The sequence below is a fragment of the Harpia harpyja genome, chromosome 11, assembly GCF_026419915.1.
Source record: "Harpia harpyja isolate bHarHar1 chromosome 11, bHarHar1 primary haplotype, whole genome shotgun sequence".
Lineage (NCBI taxonomy): Eukaryota > Metazoa > Chordata > Aves > Accipitriformes > Accipitridae > Harpia > Harpia harpyja.
The window spans coordinates 40,004,763-40,023,552 of NC_068950.1; the positions used below are offsets into that span (position 1 = coordinate 40,004,763).

General features: G+C 38.3%; 1 protein-coding gene across 1 annotated transcript; it reads right to left on the reverse strand.

Moving 5' to 3' along the window:
• Nucleotides 1-1,100: 1,100 nt before the first annotated feature.
• NDC1 (NDC1 transmembrane nucleoporin) lies at nucleotides 1,101-18,593 on the reverse strand. Its single transcript, XM_052802614.1, has 18 exons — nucleotides 18,426-18,593; nucleotides 18,165-18,285; nucleotides 17,089-17,190; nucleotides 16,554-16,728; nucleotides 15,917-16,055; nucleotides 14,465-14,573; nucleotides 13,142-13,193; nucleotides 12,380-12,512; nucleotides 10,033-10,125; nucleotides 8,655-8,736; nucleotides 7,603-7,758; nucleotides 6,271-6,525; nucleotides 6,022-6,140; nucleotides 5,725-5,775; nucleotides 4,626-4,689; nucleotides 3,335-3,435; nucleotides 2,218-2,378; nucleotides 1,101-1,363 (listed from the first exon to the last, which is right to left on the reverse strand). Exons 1-18 carry the CDS (start codon nucleotides 18,591-18,593, stop codon nucleotides 1,300-1,302), a joined length of 2,145 nt encoding a protein of 714 aa, XP_052658574.1. The 3' UTR covers nucleotides 1,101-1,299.
• Between the last annotated feature and the right edge of the window lie 197 nt (nucleotides 18,594-18,790).

Below are 18,790 nucleotides of genomic sequence, written 5' to 3' on the forward strand. Positions count from 1 at the left end.
TAACACATGCAGTGTCTGCATTACAAGAAGATTATGTGTCTCTCTACTGAGGAAAGCAATATGCAGGTCTCGTCGTAGATTTGGGGCTCTTTTACCCAAACCTTACAGGCCCCCTAAAGAATTATTACTACACAACCACCCACTATCAGCCGATCACTTCATCACACCAATGTAACTGACACCATGGCCACCTTCAGATCTTAGGTCCTCTACCAAAAAACCCAACCCCGTAGGACTAACAGCACTGAAGAGAATGGAAGGAAAATGATCCAGATTTTGTTTCCCCTTATCACACTAAATTCATTTGCAAGACCATTTAGCTTACTGTTATCTCAAGGAAATTACAGTAAGGTACTGCAGCTACATCTAAGCTCTTCATACTCCATACATGTTTTCTAGTGTAGATATCACAATAACTGGAGTCAGTTTAAAAACTGAGTAGTTAATTTTCAAACAATTTGGACAGGTTTACTTCCAGATAAAAAGCTTAAAAAAACGCTTTTAAAAAGTCATCTTTTTCACCAGAAGCTACCAATAATGTATATTATTTTGAAAATATGCTGCGAACTTCCTTCCTATCCCCCTTAACAGAAAGCTCTTGGTCTAAACTTTCATTCACAATATCATCACTTAGGAGTTTTACTAAATGCAGTAATATTTCCTCTATGTTTCAGTGTAGGGCAGAACTTAGTTTCCTAGGTCACCTTAAAGATAAAATCCAAGCTGCTAGCTTTTCAAGCAGTATTTGTGTCTTAACAATGCCTTTCTGCACACCCATTTCGCTCTGAAGGAATATTTCCATCTTACAGAAGACTAACATGTTTTATTCCTGGGCACATCTGTTTCCTACTCTTAAAGTACACACTTCATCTGCACTAAAAGTGTTATCAACTAAATTTATGGAACACTTAGGCACACTAAGCATCTATGTAAATCTCTACTCAGCCCTTTAACAGGAAAGGGTAGGGAAAGAATACATCGTGAAAAACAGTGAAGGATCTGAGTGACAAAGTAACTCTGATAATCCCAAATGTCATAGTCTTACATAAAGTAAGAACTGACACTTTCTCATTTGTAAGTGATATTAAAAGAAGGCAAGATGAATTTTTAAAAAGTTTTATTATACAAAAGATTATCCAAACCCAGAAGAGCTCTTCTACAGTTCTAAGAGTTTTGTTCTGTGACTTGTACTTCCATATGCTTTTCCAAAAAGCCAAGATAAAAAGGCTCATTAGTCCCACTTTCTTCTTACCAAGAGCGTTGAAAAAAGACAAACGTAGCTGCATCAAAATCTGTTATTTATTCTTTGTATTCCAAGAATTGCTGAAGTCTTTTCTTATGTTCTGTGGACACTTGCACTGCACTAAAAACAACAAATGCAGAACATAAGATTTTACAGTAAATGTAATACACCACAAAGCCTCATGCCAAAATTAAGTACACATTGAAATCAACAATTACACTGAAGCTAAATTTTAGAAAACCTAGCTGTATGAAAAACCTACGGTCCAAGACAAAAAAAGTATATTAACCCTCAAAACTGTCAATTCTTAACCTCAACAGCTTCCACTACTAAAACACACTTGTCCCAAGAAACCTAGCCTATTTCCTTACCTTTAAACACACACAAGCACTTGTTTAACTTGCAAGAACGATTTAGATAAGAAAGAATCTCTTAAAATTCTCTCTTCTGTATATCAAGCACTTCCAAACTGAGTGACATTTCATCCCCACAGGGAGAGATGGGCAGATACTGCAGGAGTTTCAGTCCCACAAATTCAGAGGCCAAGTATGAAAGTCTGCCTGCTGTGACAGTAGCTGAGAAAGAGCCATACCACAACCAAGCAGCAAGGGAATTTGATTATTTGGACTTTTCACAGGATTCTCTCCCTACAGAACAGGTAATCGTCTCTATTTACTATCTTTTCAACAGCTAAGATTTATTAAACGAGTGGTATTCATGGACTGCTTTTAAAGAGTTCATGAAAAGTCACTAAGAAAAATTGCCCAGAAATCTATGAATAATAAGTTTCTAAGGAGACCATATATCTACACAAGAATTTTTTAAGGTTCCATAAATAAAAAAAACATACTAAAATACCATGTTAGAATAATAACCTGAAGGGATTTTTGCCAAAACTTCCCTTTTCACAGCTCCTACAATAACAATAACTTAAACTAAACTTAGCAAGCAAGCAATCATGAAGAAGTTCTTACTTCAAGTGTTCTCCAAAGACAGTAGTTATCCGGTATAGTGCTGTTTTCAGAGATGCTCTAAGTGCAAATCGTAGTGTTTTGTAGGAGGTGTCCACTAGACTTCCTGAAATCCTGGGGGGCTTGCTAGAAACATGAGGCAGTTTGAAATGTCTGTCTACAACCTGATTGAGAAAAACATAAATGAACTTGTTTCATCTGTTCAGTTATTTCATAACGTAACTAGCAACATGTTTATGTCAAATAAAGCAAAAAGAAAGTGCAAGTTCAGAAATTCCACCAAGACACACAAAAACGTATTGGAGATTGAGCTTGACCTTGCATTTCCTGGCCATCAACATGAACATAGAACCAAGTTCTATGAAATAAGATTCTCTGTTAATGAGTCTTAAATGCTAAGCACAGCACACACTGCACTAGAAATACAATTCTGTCCTGTATTATGACTTGTTTCTTTCAGAAACAAGGGTATTGGTTCCACCCCCCACCCCAGTGCCTGTTCTTGGAATAGATGACTTACACTGAAGAACTTTGATAACCTCTAAATTCTTTCCAAGAATCTCCATTAAGGCACTGTAAAATTATTATGTCAATAGGACACACATAGCCTTGGAAACAAATCTGGATTTTTTTTTTAAATACACATTACACAAACATCAGTAATTTGAGAGTAATGTCTTAGTATTAGTAGAGAAATACTACACAGATCTTATCTGCTGTGATTTGCAATGTCTCCAAGTGCTCCAAATTGCACGAGGAATTGTGTGCAGCCACATAAAGATTAAGTCCCAACTATGCATAAAATATAGTATTATAATTGCTGCATCCTTGAAATAAGGTCTTTAACTGAGCACATAGTACTTTATTTTAATGAAACATTCCATTAAAAACATGCTTTCTACTTCTACTTTTCAAAAAACTAACAAGGTTTTTATTCAGCTGTTTCATAATGCACATAGTGGCAGCTAGCTGGTTTTTTTAGATTAATTGCAGAAGAGTTGCTACAGTTGTAACAACTTGAATGCTACCACTGGTCAGGAAGGTCAAAATATAAAATTAACAAAACTCCTTCTCTTCTCCTAAACTTGTTCTGCAGTAAGGAAAAGTTAACAGTTTTTACCTCCTGAAGAGTCAGTAATGTATTCAGGATAGCTGGCAGTGTAGTTTGGACAACTCCAAATTGGTCTTCAGTAAAGGAGGCTGCTACCAAATGAGACAGACCTTTAAAAAAAGAAGTTTGCTATAATTACTGAATTCTCAACTTCTGAAGCATTAACAAAGATCATGGTTTTGCCCAAAGATTCTACTAGTGTGGTGGAATTCTTCAGGACTTCCTGCAGCCAGATGACAGTTACCTCAGCTTTGGCTTGCTTCAGGACTAAACCAGTCACTGGTACAATAGTTTGAGGTTGATAAAGCAAGAGAGATTATATATAAAATAAATTTTAAAAAAGCATTGGCTCCCTCTTTCCACTGCTCTGATCAGAGCTGTACCTGACATCAACCAAGAGACAGGACCTATTTCACAATTCTTTTAGCCATAAACAAACATTTCCAGATCACTTAACTTTCTTTGTTCAGCTTGTGTGAGAACTCTCTACTACTTTGAGGGAAACCTTGATTTAGCTTTAAATCCTTTCTCAGTTTACTTGTTTATCATATTTTAAAAAATTACAACCTATCCCGCTGCCCTTAGTTAACACACAAATGGTATCTTCTGCTTTTCTGCAAACTGAATGTGATTCTCATCTCCTGACTCTATAGGTCCCAACCCATCACCTTCAATCTGACACAGCACAGCGTATCTGCCCATAAAATATATTACCCAAGAAAAAGATCAACTTTTGCACTGTCAAATCTAATAAAAGATTCTATTAATACCAGTATTTGCTCACGACTTTGAAACAAACAAGAAAATCCCATAGTGCAACCACGTACTGTCATTGTTCTTTTAATTCTCTGCAAACCATCTTTTTCCATTTATTTGTTACTACCTAAGTGCCTCCCTGCCTCAACCCTCTGTGATTAACAGAGAAAGACTCAGAGCCTTTAGTCAGAAAAGCTGTTGTAAAAAGACATCATAAATCTGTTACTGGAAAAAAATGTAAAAGTGATACATGGGTTCACATGGGAGAGAAGCAACAGAAATCAAGTTCAGGAATCTCTACCAAACCTCTGCAGACAATAAACTAAGAGATCTCACATGAGATCGCAAAACTAACAAGTGAATTAGACCTTTATTCATGTTGGTATCTGAAATGCAGTCAGGTTTTTGTCAAAATAGATTCAAAGATTTTTCTTCCTTTACATTTATAAAGCACAGAGCCCCAGAAACCTGGAATTGGATCCTTTTACTTGTCGCAGTTCCATGAGCCAACAGAATGGATTACCTGGGAATAGAAATTGCTTACCTTCCAAAGCCCAGATGTGCATTTGGGCATCAGAGAAGACAGCTTGGATGGAGGCTTCTGGGTGCTGAGAAGAAATCAAAGCATTCTGAGTGCACTTTATAACTAACATCACCAAAATTGCAGGTTTCAATTAAGGTATTACACGTTTGATAGGGTCATGTCCCTCCCCTCAGAAAAGACCTGTAAGGCTGACAGATCTCAGGGAATACCCAGAAAAATCTAATCTTTTAAGAAACTAAAATTCATTTTGGACAGAAGCTTCCCACAGAGCTATAGCTATAATTGGGACTTCCAAAAAAAAGTCCAGTCTATAACTGATCACAAAACACTGCTGTACATGTAAACATAAACCATTATCACATACACAGAAAAGATCTTCATATAAAAATATGATCTCTGCTTGCAGAAAACATTTAAATCCCTGAAAAACAAAGACCTAAATTAGAGGAGGATGCTTCTGTAAAACGTAACTGAGTTATTATTCAATTATGCTAAGAGAAATACCCAATTGGTTTTTTGTGTAAACACTATGCAAGTTTAGTTTAAGTGTTCAAGTTCACTTGAAAAGTAGAATCATAGAATCATTTAGGTTGGAAAAGACCTTTAAGATCATCGAGTCCAACCGTCAAGTAGTAGTAGTATTAGTACCAGTATTTCATAAGGAGAAATTCCCAACATTCTAGCTACCACTTCTCCCACAAAGGAAAGCTATAAAGAATTTATTTGGTACACTGACCTAACAAAAAGCAGTTAAAGGAATTTTAAAATTAACTAGAAGCTGTGTCATCTTACATTAGTATTCCGAGACAATTGCATTTAAGTTCTCAGTTGTGTTTTACTAGGACATGATGCTTTAAGCAAAAAGCAGTTTATAACCAGGTGAGTTTAAACAAGTATTATCACTCTTTTTTATGCAGGTAGGGGATAATTCTGCTATGAAACTCACAGTAAGTACAAAGTTGTACTTATGGAAAGCCTTAGATGAAAAGAAAGGTTTTAGAACTGTTACTATATGGAAAAGGTACATAGTGCCACAGCAGAACCCATATGCTCATGCATTTCTAGTCCATACTGCTCAGTCACAAAAGATCATGATTACCTTACTGAAGAAATACATTATCAGCACTCGTTTTGACAAAAAGTTTTTTATCTGAAAAGAAACAAAAGATTAAAAATATAATCTGTATTTATCTGAAGGCATGCAAAGTTGCCCCTCCACAACCCTACCATCCTCTCACAGCATAAAGGGATTGGGGGGTGGGGGGGAAGGATTTTTGTTATGTAAGCTAATTGAAGAAGGAAGTATTCATTTAACAAAAATGGAAAGTTCTTTCAGAAGAGACAACACTTAAGGTGCGCTGGCTGCAATCTATCTGTACTGCAACTTTTATTCTACCTGTTGTTGCTTGTTCTGAAGCCATGTGTAAATAACTCTTGGCTGTACTGCCTCACTGCCAACTCCTGCAGCAGAGAGCAGTGGGAAGGATTCATGGTGGGAACCGTTCATTTGCAGATCTACAAGAGAAATACAGTATCTTCAGATAAACTGGATGCTGTCACTTTAATCCTCAAGATACAGATCTCTATTGACATGCCTACTACACTTATGACTACAAGGCTAAAAGTGCTGTGGAAGAATCTCTACCTGAACCTGACGTCCACAGCTTTGGTCCCCTTCTCGTAACTTGAGGACTTTGGACTGATCCATGCCAAGGAGAGTTTACATCCAGAATTCCCATCTTGCAACTTAAAGCAGGTGAGCTGAAAGGTGAACCAACATCAGACCCAGGTGATGTCTTTAAGGGCATTAAGGATGATTTAACCAGCGAAGACATGGAGGCTCTGAGAGCAATATTAGACCTCTGTGACTGGAAAGACATATCTTCTGTCACAAGGGCTCCTAATGACAAAGAACACACTACATGAACAGCCTGGCACATACGAACTAAAAGATGGGTTTGTTATTTGATTGCTATTTCAACAACCTCTCTATCATTAGAGATTTATTAAAGGACGTTGTTTCCACTGTGGTTTTGCAAAGCAGTACACATCCACATGAAGCGTTTTAAAAGTTCATCAGTTTAAGACCAGCCCATGATGAGAAGAATCCCTGTGGATTTCTTTTTCTCCTTTTGCTAGCTAGCGTTGCTACACCCTGGTATCTATCTACATAAAAGTGTGCTTTTAGGATTAAGTACTAGAAGAAAGGCTACCAGTAGAAGAATGGCAATTTTTTCTGATTCTGCTTGGTAAGTAAGAGAAGACACATCACTCACAAAATCCAAGAAAGAGCAGCACTAGAAGAAATTCACCTCTGACATACCAACAGTACCCTGCTGTTCCCCAGGCACTTGTATCCTAGGCACTGACTAAGGGATTCAATTACCTGGCACCCTCTATACTAACACAGCTCTGCTGCCAGGAATGATGCCTAAGTCTGGCACGTAAAACAGCCGAAATGCTTGCAGGCTGCACACACCTCGAGAGTCAGACTGGCTTTTCTTATCCTACAGTGATATTAGTGAATCACACAAACATATTCGAAGTCCCCACAACAACAAAACAAAAACTAATTTTACCATCTTAAACTAATTATAAAAGCAGCTATGCAAATTACAAAGCATCCCTTGGCAAGACTTAAGTTCTCCCTGTACAAGGTTGAACCACTGACTAAAACTGTAGTAATTAGACTTGCTTAATTCATGCAAGTGTGGAAAAAATACTGTATTGAACATAACATCATGCAACGTAAATGAACTGAGTAAGCATGATCTTTCCAAGTTTTCTAGTTATTTTGGGATTATTTCAACAATAATACCTAAAATTAAATTGGGGGAGAGACTTTTTTTGTTTGCATTTATTTACAGAAAACCCTGTGACTCATTTTCCCCATACAACTTAATTGAGACTAACGTGCCTATGTAATCTATTGGTCCTTTCATGCTTTACGAACAATTATGAGCATTTCCTCACATACCTGGAGTCTGTGGAGATACTTTCAGCTCTCCTGCTGGCTGCTTTGCTCTCCCATTTGCTGCTGCAGCTTCCTGCTGTGCGATCAGCCTCTGAGTCAGATCATTCAGAAGGCTCAAACACTCCCTTGATATTGCAGTCCAGTTGTGCGGGTGCCCACCTAGCAGTATGCACACAAAAAGGAAATGCAGTAGGTACACTTAACCCAGATGCTCACCCTTCTGTCTATTCTGACAGTGCCCATATGCTCTCAGCCTAAGCTTCAAAGTTACAGTACCACTCCGTTTCTAAGAAGACACAGTGCATTTTCACCGTGACAGTTTATTTGTACTGAGAAGATGATGAAAACATGGACAGATTCTATCCTCCCATCAATGGATAACTCTAAAAAGACTTTAGTGAAACCTGCTAAGCAAGCAGGAAACATAGGCAGTTTGGCCCATCAGATCTAAAATCACTAACAACTAAAATGAACAAAGTAGTATCAATGGTGATGGTAAACAGTTCTGAAGTAGTACAAACACTAGAATTCCCAATGAGGTGTAACAAAAAGTTCCTGAAGGCTTTTAAGCAGTTTTAATTGACCTCTGCCGTATCTTTGTATATAGCAAGAGGCTTGAATACTAAGTGAAATTATAGCCATTGTTTGCTTTCACAACTCTAGCGGTGACTCACTATTTATGCTTGATTTGCCCTCACTCATATCTTAACATTAGGCGTTCATACCCATCTGTTAGATTATTCAGTTTGGACTACATGACTGATAGTGTCAAGAGGACCCTGCTTTCAGTACGTTAAGACCTGTGTTTCCTCATGGTTGTCACTTAAATCAAACAACAGGCACCAGAAGCCATTTAGTTTAGTAGGTGAAACAATATGAACATAGATGATTAAGCATCCTTTTAGAAAAGGCACCATAGGGATACTTTTACTTATGAGGCCTTCTGGCTTATGTAGCATGCGTCACAGCATTAAATAACTTCTAGAAGCATTTGACTAACACTTTTAAAAAAAAAAAAAGAAAAAGAATCAATATGAAATAGTTTTTGTAATTACCTGGCTGACTAAGGCTAAAGACTTCCTGTCGTCGAACAGGAGAATATTGGGAAAGTAACGTCAAGTCTTGTAAGGCTAAAAACTACAAAGGAAAATGTTTTAGTGCACACAAGTCCAATGTATTTCCTTTAAAAATGTAGTTATCCATACAAAAGCAATCCCTAACAAAGAATGAGTTCACACAGACTAAAACCAGCCATGTAACAGAAAAAGAAAGGTGGCAAAGGACTGACACATCCCTAGAACCGCTCTGGATAGGGCTGCTGAGTTAGTAAGAGCTTCAGAGAACTTTACTGGTAAGTCATTTCTTTGGAGTTAAAGAAGATCTAACACCATTTTTTTATCTTAACAGCTAACAGCTCAGACAGAAAGAATCTATGATGCAGAAAAGTCTAAGGAAAGAACTGTTCTTGCAAGCCAGAGCTCAACTACACAGTATGCTATACGGTACTGGACCTCATACTGCTTTTTCATGTGATTAAGTAGTTAATGTGGCAAACCAAAAATAACCAGATTTTTCCCACTATGCAAGATACAATTACAAATTACACACCTTAGTAATGGCTGAGATTATAAATTAGACTTCCTCTACCTTTAACTGTGCTGTGCTTGACTCTTCCCCACCCATCATCCTTTGATAGTGCAGCAAAGCTTAAAAAAGGATTCAAATGGATTGCAGCCTGTTATACCTCCAGTCTTATCAGAGATCTGTATAATCAGTAAACGTGGATTTTGCACATGCGGGAAAATATTCTTATCTTTATTTACCTAATACTTCTTATATGAGGTCTCCAATTTTTAAGTATTATAATCAGTAAATCCCATTAATGATTACCATAGTCAGACCAAAATTACTCTCCTTTACTCACAGATTTTAAGTAGCTTTTTAGTATTCTCTTTTTTAAAAAAGAAACACAACTTCCAACATAAATATGGAAATAATATTTTAATTTCAAGAGAGAACACACACGTAAGAACTCAAATATAAGTAGCAGGGGTAAAGGATTAAGAGCGTACAAAGATAAAACACCTGTTTATGTGACAGACTCAAAGCTGAAAGAGTTAAAAAACCTGAATGTCACTAACCTTCTGTTTTAACATCAGTATGCACTAACATATTTATGCAGCAGACAAATAGCTCTTACCTCTAACTAAATGAGTCTGTCTTCAGCTCAGAGTGCCACAGTGTGGTGAGCACCAGCAGATGTCACTACTAAACAAATTTTCACCATTAACTGTAACTGCCTCCTTCAGTATTCTGGGGCAGCTTTTTAAAGAACCAGTTAAAATAACTGGTACCTAGAAGATCTGATTGTATGCTTTGAGAAACACCTTCTCAACACACACCTAGATGGGAAGATGGTGGGAATTCAATTACCTTTATAATGAGGGGAGGGTTGCTGTTTAAGATTTTAGGCAGGCACTGGTCTGTCTCCTCAGCAAAAGTTGGCTGCACAGGGAAGTGATGCGTCTAAATATAAACATCAGAAGTTGTGTTATACAGAGCAAAACACAAGAAAACCTTATGAAAGACCACACCTAAGCTCTTACTCATCAGATGAATTATGAACTACAAAATACCCCATTGCTTCAACCTACTGTAAACTAGCCTGAAATTTCTAACGTAGAACCAAAAAGACTTTACTCCTTAAATTGAGAAATCTTAGAAAATCCAGATATATTTATCTTCAAATACCTTGCATGTACCCACATAATTCGTAGCTAGGGGCATCATATCATTATGAAAAGACATTTCGCTAACCACATACCTAGGAAAAACTAGTATTCACACCATATTCAGAAACCAGACTGAAATCTAAACTGTAATGTCTATCTTCAACAGTGTAACCACTCTGGTAAAGAACTGAGGGTTCTTTCACCAAATAATAAAATACTTTTTAAATTCTTCTTTTGCACTGTTTCACTGATAAACTAACGAATTCTTATGTTTATCATAATGATATTCATATTCTGTGTTTTAACAGAATTTCTGTTCTTGTGGCTACAAAATTAAAAATGTAAATAGCAGTGCTTAAATTGTATCAAACATTGCATCTTTTTAACGCTATTTAACATGGACCAGTTTGGGCACAGATTACCTATCAGTTTTGTGTTACTGCACTCATTTTACATATCATAGCTTTATCCTCCTCTGTTTCCAACTGCAAAATTGAAATTTGAGATAGCAATTGCTTTCAAAGTGTTAATAAAGTGACTTCATGCGGTCTAAGTTTACAATTTTGTTTCCTGACTTTTCAGTTAACACTATGCAAATATCTACAAACAGCTTTCAAAGTTTTTTAGCTCATTAAAAAAAACCAATCACGTGGATAAACAAATCTTTTGTTCAACAGTCAAAAGGGCAAGGTCCATTTTATACCTTCACAGCTGGATGTTTGTCTTCCAGTTTTATAAGCAATACAATAATTACAGACATTGACACACAGTGTTCACTGGTGCTTCAAGTATTATCCTTTGAAATAGGTTGTTCACACCTCAGAGCTGTTGTTGGAGCCGTCTACAGATCCTGACCCATCATGACATCAGTTATGCTCGACTCATTGTTAATCTTTTCTCCTCGCAGTCACAACAACTAGACCTTTTTAATTAAAGCTAACACTCCAACAAGTGCTGTATGCCATTTCATGCCATAAGAGTGTTTCACCAGGATTTAAACCTTGCTTCTTTTTCCTACTAATCTGCAGTCCAGTAATGTTTGGGTTTTTTGGTTTGTTTGTTTGTTTTTTTAAATCAAGTTAGATGAACAATTTTTTCCTATGTATTCTTACAAAGAAGTATCTGGATTTGTCAACAAAGATCAAGTCTTCTCCAATTCTTTGTTGGCGAGGCTTTCCCCTCCCCTGCCCTCTTCAGTCATGTTCTCACTTTTATTCTAACAAGATTCATTACATATTTAAATGGTCTTTTTTTAGCCATATTAATTTGTAACTTTATGATTGAATGAAAAAGCACAAGTGTCTTAATTCCCAAGATTGCTTGAAGTCTATTTTAATACTGCAGCCTGAATTATATTAACACGTCTCTGCTTTGGAGAACTCTGTACTTTGATAGTTTGCTTAAATTTGAGATTGCTAGAGCTTAGCACACAGAAAACTGACAGCACTTTGTTCTCTTTCCTACTGTAAAATTGGATTGAGCGCTATACAGTTTCTGGATATTATCTTCCCATGTAACCTGTAGCTGTTTGTCACAAGTCTTCAGCTAGTCTCACACTCAAATACAAAATCATTGCATGGAAACACATGCAGAGACCAAGCTAGTAAGCTCTGCCTGACAGCTACGGGCCCTGTGCTGACTCATTGGTTTCTACACCTAAAGAGGACAAAGAACACGGTGCAGACTCTGTGAAGCACAAAGTGGTTCGTTCTTAGGGTGGCCCCAACAGCATCTGCACGGATTTAGCATCAAACATGAACAGAAGGGGGGACATGGAAACAGAATTATAGTAAGAAGAGGAGGTGGAAATAACAAAGCATTAATTTTGTAAGCAGCAGAGGGTTGTCTTACTATAAGGAGAGAAAGGGAAGGTCAGTTAACGCCCAGGCCTCTCTCAGCTGTTCAGTTATCAGAGATTATCTGTAGTGCATGCTTTGAAAATTCAGAAATTCATAATACGTTATTGCCTAGTAAAACTGCTTTTGAAAAGAAAATACTATCTGTGGAACACTGCTGTTATACCTTTAGCACTGTCACTAAGTACTAACCTCTGTAGCATAGATTTTGAAGAGTAACCATGCAATGTACCAGGTAATCAGAAGAAATACGCCACATAACCAGGCATGGTAAAACAAGGAGAGATCCAATAAGCCAGTCAGAGTATCAAGAGGATGCAATTTACTGCAGATAAAACAACCAAGAAGATATAAGTATTTTCATGGAAGATGTCTATTGTAAGTTCTTCAGTAGCAATAATTGCAAGAATAAAGTTACATTGTTTTTGCAAAAACAGTTTCTTAAAGATGTTTGAGATACCATTTCTTTAATTTTTCAGTAACTGTGATGAAATGAAGTTAAGAAAAATTAATTAAATCAAAGAAAAGAAATATGAAATAAATAACTATTACAGTTTTAGTCAATTAAGGTATTAAGACTTCAGTTTCCCTACTTTAAAACAAATGGTAGCCATATAAAAATGAAAATATGCCCCCTCAAAGCACAGAAAAGCAGATAAAACACATGTATGAGATTTGGAGAGATTTGCCTTTCTAATATTTTAGATACTTACAGAGATGAAGGAAACTAGAGAGGATTTCTTAATGACTATGTACAAGATGGTTCCTACAAGGGGATGTTGGTTCCTTTTGGATCCATTTCAGAAGCACCCAATGCTCCCCACGTTCTGCGTGGGGAGGCAAAGAACTGAGTCCTACTACACACAAAGAACCAGTTGCTAAGCTGGACTTATTCAGTGAAGGGAGCTGTCAGCAATATGCTGCTGCAAGTTTTCAGCACAATGTACTACCTACCTGTCTATACGAAGATCCATTGTGGTACTTATCCAGACCTTTGGGATGTAACCTAGGGGATCAAAAAAAACCCACTGAAACGATTATGACACTGCAAAACACATACACGATAGGCCAAAAAGACGACAAAAATAGAATGCATGTATAGACAAGAGACTGGGCTTGTAACACGCGTGCATGAGGAAACAATCTGATTTTAAGAAATGGAAACAAGAGAATGAAAAAAGGCTTCAGGCCAACAACTATACATTAGAGATGTAGACCGTATCTTTTATTGCTAGCTTCTCAGCACTGAGTTATTTGTGTTTCCTTACTAACAAAATGGGGTTAATAGTAATTTAATATTAATTTTCACTACAGCTCAGGCAGCAGCAGAGTGCTTTTAAAGACTTAATGGAGACCGATATAGAACCACTATACTTCTTATTTATCCCCTAATGTGAATAAAGTGGAAATAACTCTAGCATATTTTGACAGCATTTAGGAGGATAACTACAACCGTAACACAAAAATTTCCTGATTTTAGAAAGTCCAGTGCAATCACTTTCATCAGCACAGATTTTTTTACCACAGTTTTAAAGACCAAACTTAATTTTCACATGGGAGGGAGCCATACCCAGCTTCCTTCAAATAATATAAAGAGCACTTGAGAATAAAGCAAAAGTCCTAATTTTTACCCCCAAAATAGTGAAAATATAGCAACATTACATATAGCGAAGTCATGCCCACTGCTGGTATGTCAGGTTTAGCTCTGTGACGCTGTATTTTCAATACCAGGCAATGGAAGGAGCAGTCCAAGGCATGGAGATGTTTATCCATGTTAAAAAATATTTAGGAATATTTAAAGAAAAAAGGGAATATAAATTACAGACTAAACCATTTTTTTTTTTAATTGCACTGTGTTTTCAGATTTATAATCTTTTTGCCACAAATCAGGACAGGTATGTAAACAGTGGCCCAAAGCATCAGGTTTTAAAACATACACTTGTGAACCACCAGCTGATTAGAATTTGGTAGCTCCTTTTATATGCAGGTTATTTCACAGATGCCTGCAACAAAATTTCCTGCACAGAAGAGATCACCAGAGACAATAGTCTATGTTTTGGTACAGTGACCTAACACAGACTTCAGGTTAGAAAACTATTGTTCCCCACTCCCTTCTCCTTAAAATACTGTCATCTTCTTATAATGTTATCAGCTAGATAATAAATTCTTATAGGAAGTGTTAATCTCTTTGAAGAAGAGACGTTTCTCATATGCTAAACAAGCTTCTGTGAGGCTGTAAGACTTGAGAGAGAGAGAGAGAATTTCAGGAACCCTTACCAAAAAAGTAATATGCGACACAGAAGTTTCTAACAAAATATAGCGATTCCACACAAGTGTGTTTAACGAGGAGAGGCAAAGATCTTCTGAAACGTAAGTACTTGTATTGCTAAAACCAAACGAAAAATAATTTAGTATTCTGCATTCAGAACAAATCAATGAAATGGTAAAAAAACCACCACCACCAAAAAAACCTCCACAAGGTGCTTGAAAACCTGAAGTCTAGATGAATTAAAAAAATTAGTTTAAGGCAATTCCAGGTGTTACACCTACTATTTACTCTCCCAATCTCTTTTTGCCATTTTATAATCATCTCTAGTTCTCATGCCTTTTCCTACTTGTAGCAGTATGAAAATGGAGGATAGGTAAATTGAAGAACAAACTAGAAGAATGCTATCTACTGCAAAATAAACAAAAAAAAAAACCCCAAAGAAGGCATATTTAATCTACTAGATTTCATTTAGATTAGAAGTGTTCCATTAAAATATAGGGAAAATTCAGACAAGCATGAGTTACAGAGTCAGTAATCCTCCAAGCAGCAAAACCAGTGTAATACTGACGCCATTCTGCATACAAATTCTGTCTTTCCAAACGACTAAAACAACCCATCTGACACTATATGCAAATGAAACCAAAGTGATTTATTGTTTCACTTGGCTAAGTTGCATTAAAAAAAAAAAGGGAGAATTAACAATACTCAAATAATATAATTTTTTTAAAATTGCCAAAATGATGCTTGGTTTGCTGATAAATTGAAGGTTCATGACTTAAATGTTTTCCACTAATACAACCAACCTTGTTTAAAGATACCTTTTGCCAAATGGCTGCTGTGAGGCTACAGCAACAGAAGAAATATTTTTAAGATGATGTTTCACAAGCCACTCCTCACCATTTCGCACTGGTACAGATTTCTGTGGAACTGCTAGAGCCTCCTCCAAAGGAAGTAATGGAATTTCAGTTTCCATAGCACTACACACAAACAAGCTTTGGATGTTGAGCTTTTAGCAAGATTTAATGTGCTATTTAGACTTTAAGTGAGCTGGTACCCAGTTACAACTGATAATATGCCTTTTTTTTTTCTTTTTTACTCTCAAGATTTTCAGCTTTTAGGTGACCTTTGTTGTCAGTTCCAGGAGTTAATGTTCAGTTTGTGTATGCTGTCTTTTTCCTGTAGTTCACTTTCTGCAATGGTCCACCTCAGCCAGCTTTTAGCATGCATCAGAGGGGTGTAAATTTTATAGTCACAGCATCCTGGATTTCTGTGTTCATTTGAAAGGAGGAAGATGAACACTACCAGCATTTAAAGCTAACTGAGTGTACGCTTCATCTATTAGTGAAAGCACACCAACAGACAACTGCTACTACCATATTTAAAGATATAAGCTATCAAGGCTTTTTTGATCACTGTTTTACTTAGACATGTATTTCTGCAAAGGTGTTTAAACCTCTTACCTGTATGACTGGAAATGGCAAATAATTCATATTGTTAATAAGATACAAAAGACTATAACTGTATCCCATGAAAGCTCCAGAAAGTAGAAAAAAGAGGTGATGCTCATTTAGACACATCTGAGGAACAGCATCATCTAGGCTAAAACAGGAAACTTAGAATTAATTCTGAGTTCAAAAAAAAATAAAGTCATTCTAGCCTTAGGAAGTTCAAATCAGAAGTTTGATTTTACTTTTCTGATCAGTAGATATGATGATATCTCAGTAAGTTTTTTCTAAAGTAGGAATCCCACCACCTATTTTTGTAATTTATGCATGAGGATGCTTCCGGTATTTACGAAGTATGTCACATTAACCAGAAGACCAAGACTTAGCTCAAATGACAACCAATTTGTCATCATTCAACTCTCCATTAAGAATCCTGGCAATTTAGTTTTTCTGACCCAGTTACTTCTCTGTGCATTGTAACATTTACAAAGGAGGGTATTTCCTATTCTTTAATAAAGGGTATCAACACATAATTGCTTATTTTTGATAGCACTCAAATTTTAGGTTTTTTGTTTGAAAGAAGCCATCAGTAAATACATTTTACAATATAAGTTCTTTGCATAATTTATCTTTAACACACACAAGTAATTACCTTTCTGAAGGCGTACAGGGCACAGCAAGAAACTGGAACTTCCCTTTTGTCATAACTGCAGCGCACCAAGCAACCAACATTCCCATTACAGCATGAACAACTGAATGGATAACTTGCTGAGGGTGAATAATTTTTCCTATCAGCGCTAATCGAGAGCATGGTATTGATGGCACAACTGTAAACAAAAGCGGAAAGTTAATTTTCATTTCTTACTGATAAAACCCTTCATTAAAAAAAAAAAAAGAAAAAGAAAAAAACCCCACCAAACCATTGTCACCAAAGAACTTTTCACAGTTGGAATCGGTCGCTAAAAGATAAAGATATTAATGAACTGGTTCAGCTAAGAAGGTCTTAGCCATGAGGCAAGCAGGAATCTGGGATGATTTACTTAAAAATAAGCTTTGCGTATTGCCTATTCTAATTTCAAAGGAAATCTACCAACATTAAGTAAATCGAATGTAAATACAAATCTCTTTAAATGGTCATCCTATTTAATTCGGGTATCACAGACAGTTCAGCAATTTACATAACCCACCTGCATAAAACTCGACGTTGAAGATACTTATTACTAGTATTACCACAGACATAAGGAGGATACAAAAGATGACGTAGGAAGTATATAAATCATTGAAAGAATCTAAAATTAAAAAAAAAAAAAAATTGCTCAGAAGATTGCAGTAACACAACAGTGACACATGCAGTAACAGAAAAGACCACTGAATCAGTCAACAATAATCCACTAAGTGCATAAAGGGGAGTAATGTTCAAGGGACTCTACAGTCTCACACCAGATCTGCCCAGCTGCACAACATTTCTGCATAAAAGCATACTTAAGTTTCACAGAACCTATTTTACACACTTATAACTGGTTTTCTCATAAGTGAACACTAAGAATTTTGTTTAAAACAAGAATCTTTCAAAGTGAATTAAACTATGGCTCAACTAACACAGCTTCCTTTCACTTAATAAAAGCTGCAACCATATGGCCACACTTAAAAGGTAAGCAATTCCTTACAGAGTAAATTGCTTTTGATCGTTTCTTTTGGGCTTCTGTATTTCCAAAGGGGGAAAGAAATCACGTGTCTCTGCCTGGAGCAGCTAAACGATCACAGGTATCAAGCTTCCATCTAAACATCTCTCCATTTTCTGTGTGCGCACTCGAGGGAAATTTATGCTTACCACGCAGAGCAGCTATTTCAGGAATTTCACTTGTCATTCAACACACCAAAGTTAGAGGAAACTCAAGCTCTTTATGCAAACACCAGCTGCACGGGGTTGAAAGGGGAAGTGTGTCCAAGTACTTCGGACAGACAGCTCCGTCACTTTTCCCTGAAGGATATACTTACGTGCGCTTGCAACTCTTACTTGTACCTAGGGAGGATTATGGCTATAAGGAACGCAGAAACTTACATTGAGACAATCTCCGCTACAGGCCGCAGGCAGACGCGAGAGGTGAGGAAGGGAAGGCAGCACCTCTGTGCCCCGCTGACAGGCCCCCTCTCCTCTTCCCAGAGCCCCCCAGCAGGCCGTTCCCAGCCCCACTCCGCCTCCCAGCGCGCTGCAGGCCGCCTTTCGCCGTTCCCGCCCCCCAGCCCCAACCGGAGCACCTACTCGAGATCCAGCGCACCGGGTGGAAGGGGTCGAAGCCGCTGAGGACGACGAAGGCGGCGGTGCAGACGGGCAGCAGCAACACGGACCAGGCGACGGCGGCCGCCACCCTCCAGCCCAGCACCTGAGGAAAGCGGAGCGTGAGGGGGAGCGGGGGAGCGGGGGAGCGGGGGAGCGGGGGAGCGGGGGAGCGCCGGCCGCCCGCCCGCCCGCCCGCCCTCCCTCCCTCCCTCCCTCCCTCCCTCCCTCAGGCCCCGCACTCACCTGGCGGAGCAGAGCCCGCTGCCGGCCCGCCTCCGCCTCCATGAAGGCGGCCCGGCGGCCCTCACCGCCGTTCAAAGTCTCCGCCGTTCTACAGCCACCCCCGCCAGCCTCACGCCACTTCCGCCGGACGCCGGCGGTCAGCAGCCAATGAGAGGTGAGCAGATCCATTTTCCCCGCCCCCTCCCCCCCAGTAGGAAGCGACCTCCCGGCTGCCGTAGGAGGATGCCGGGTCCCGGTCGCAGCGGTCATGGCGGCCTGACGCGGGCCCCGTTGTACCGACGCGGGGCCCTGCCCCGCCGCTTCGCCCGCCCCGGGGAGAACACGGCTCCCCCGGGTCCCTGCGCGACGGTAGAGGCCCGGCAGGG

Coding starts and splice junctions, on each gene's coding strand:
- NDC1 (XM_052802614.1), bottom strand. CDS start 18,593: ATGGATCTGCTCACCTCTCATTGGCTGCTGACCGCCGGCGTCCGGCGG. Junction 16,729..17,088: donor CAACGTCGAGTTTTATGCAG/GTGGGTTATGTA, acceptor TTTTGTTTACAG/TTGTGCCATCAATACCATGC. Junction 12,513..13,141: donor ATGGATCTTCGTATAGACAG/GTAGGTAGTACA, acceptor TTTTATCTGCAG/TAAATTGCATCCTCTTGATA.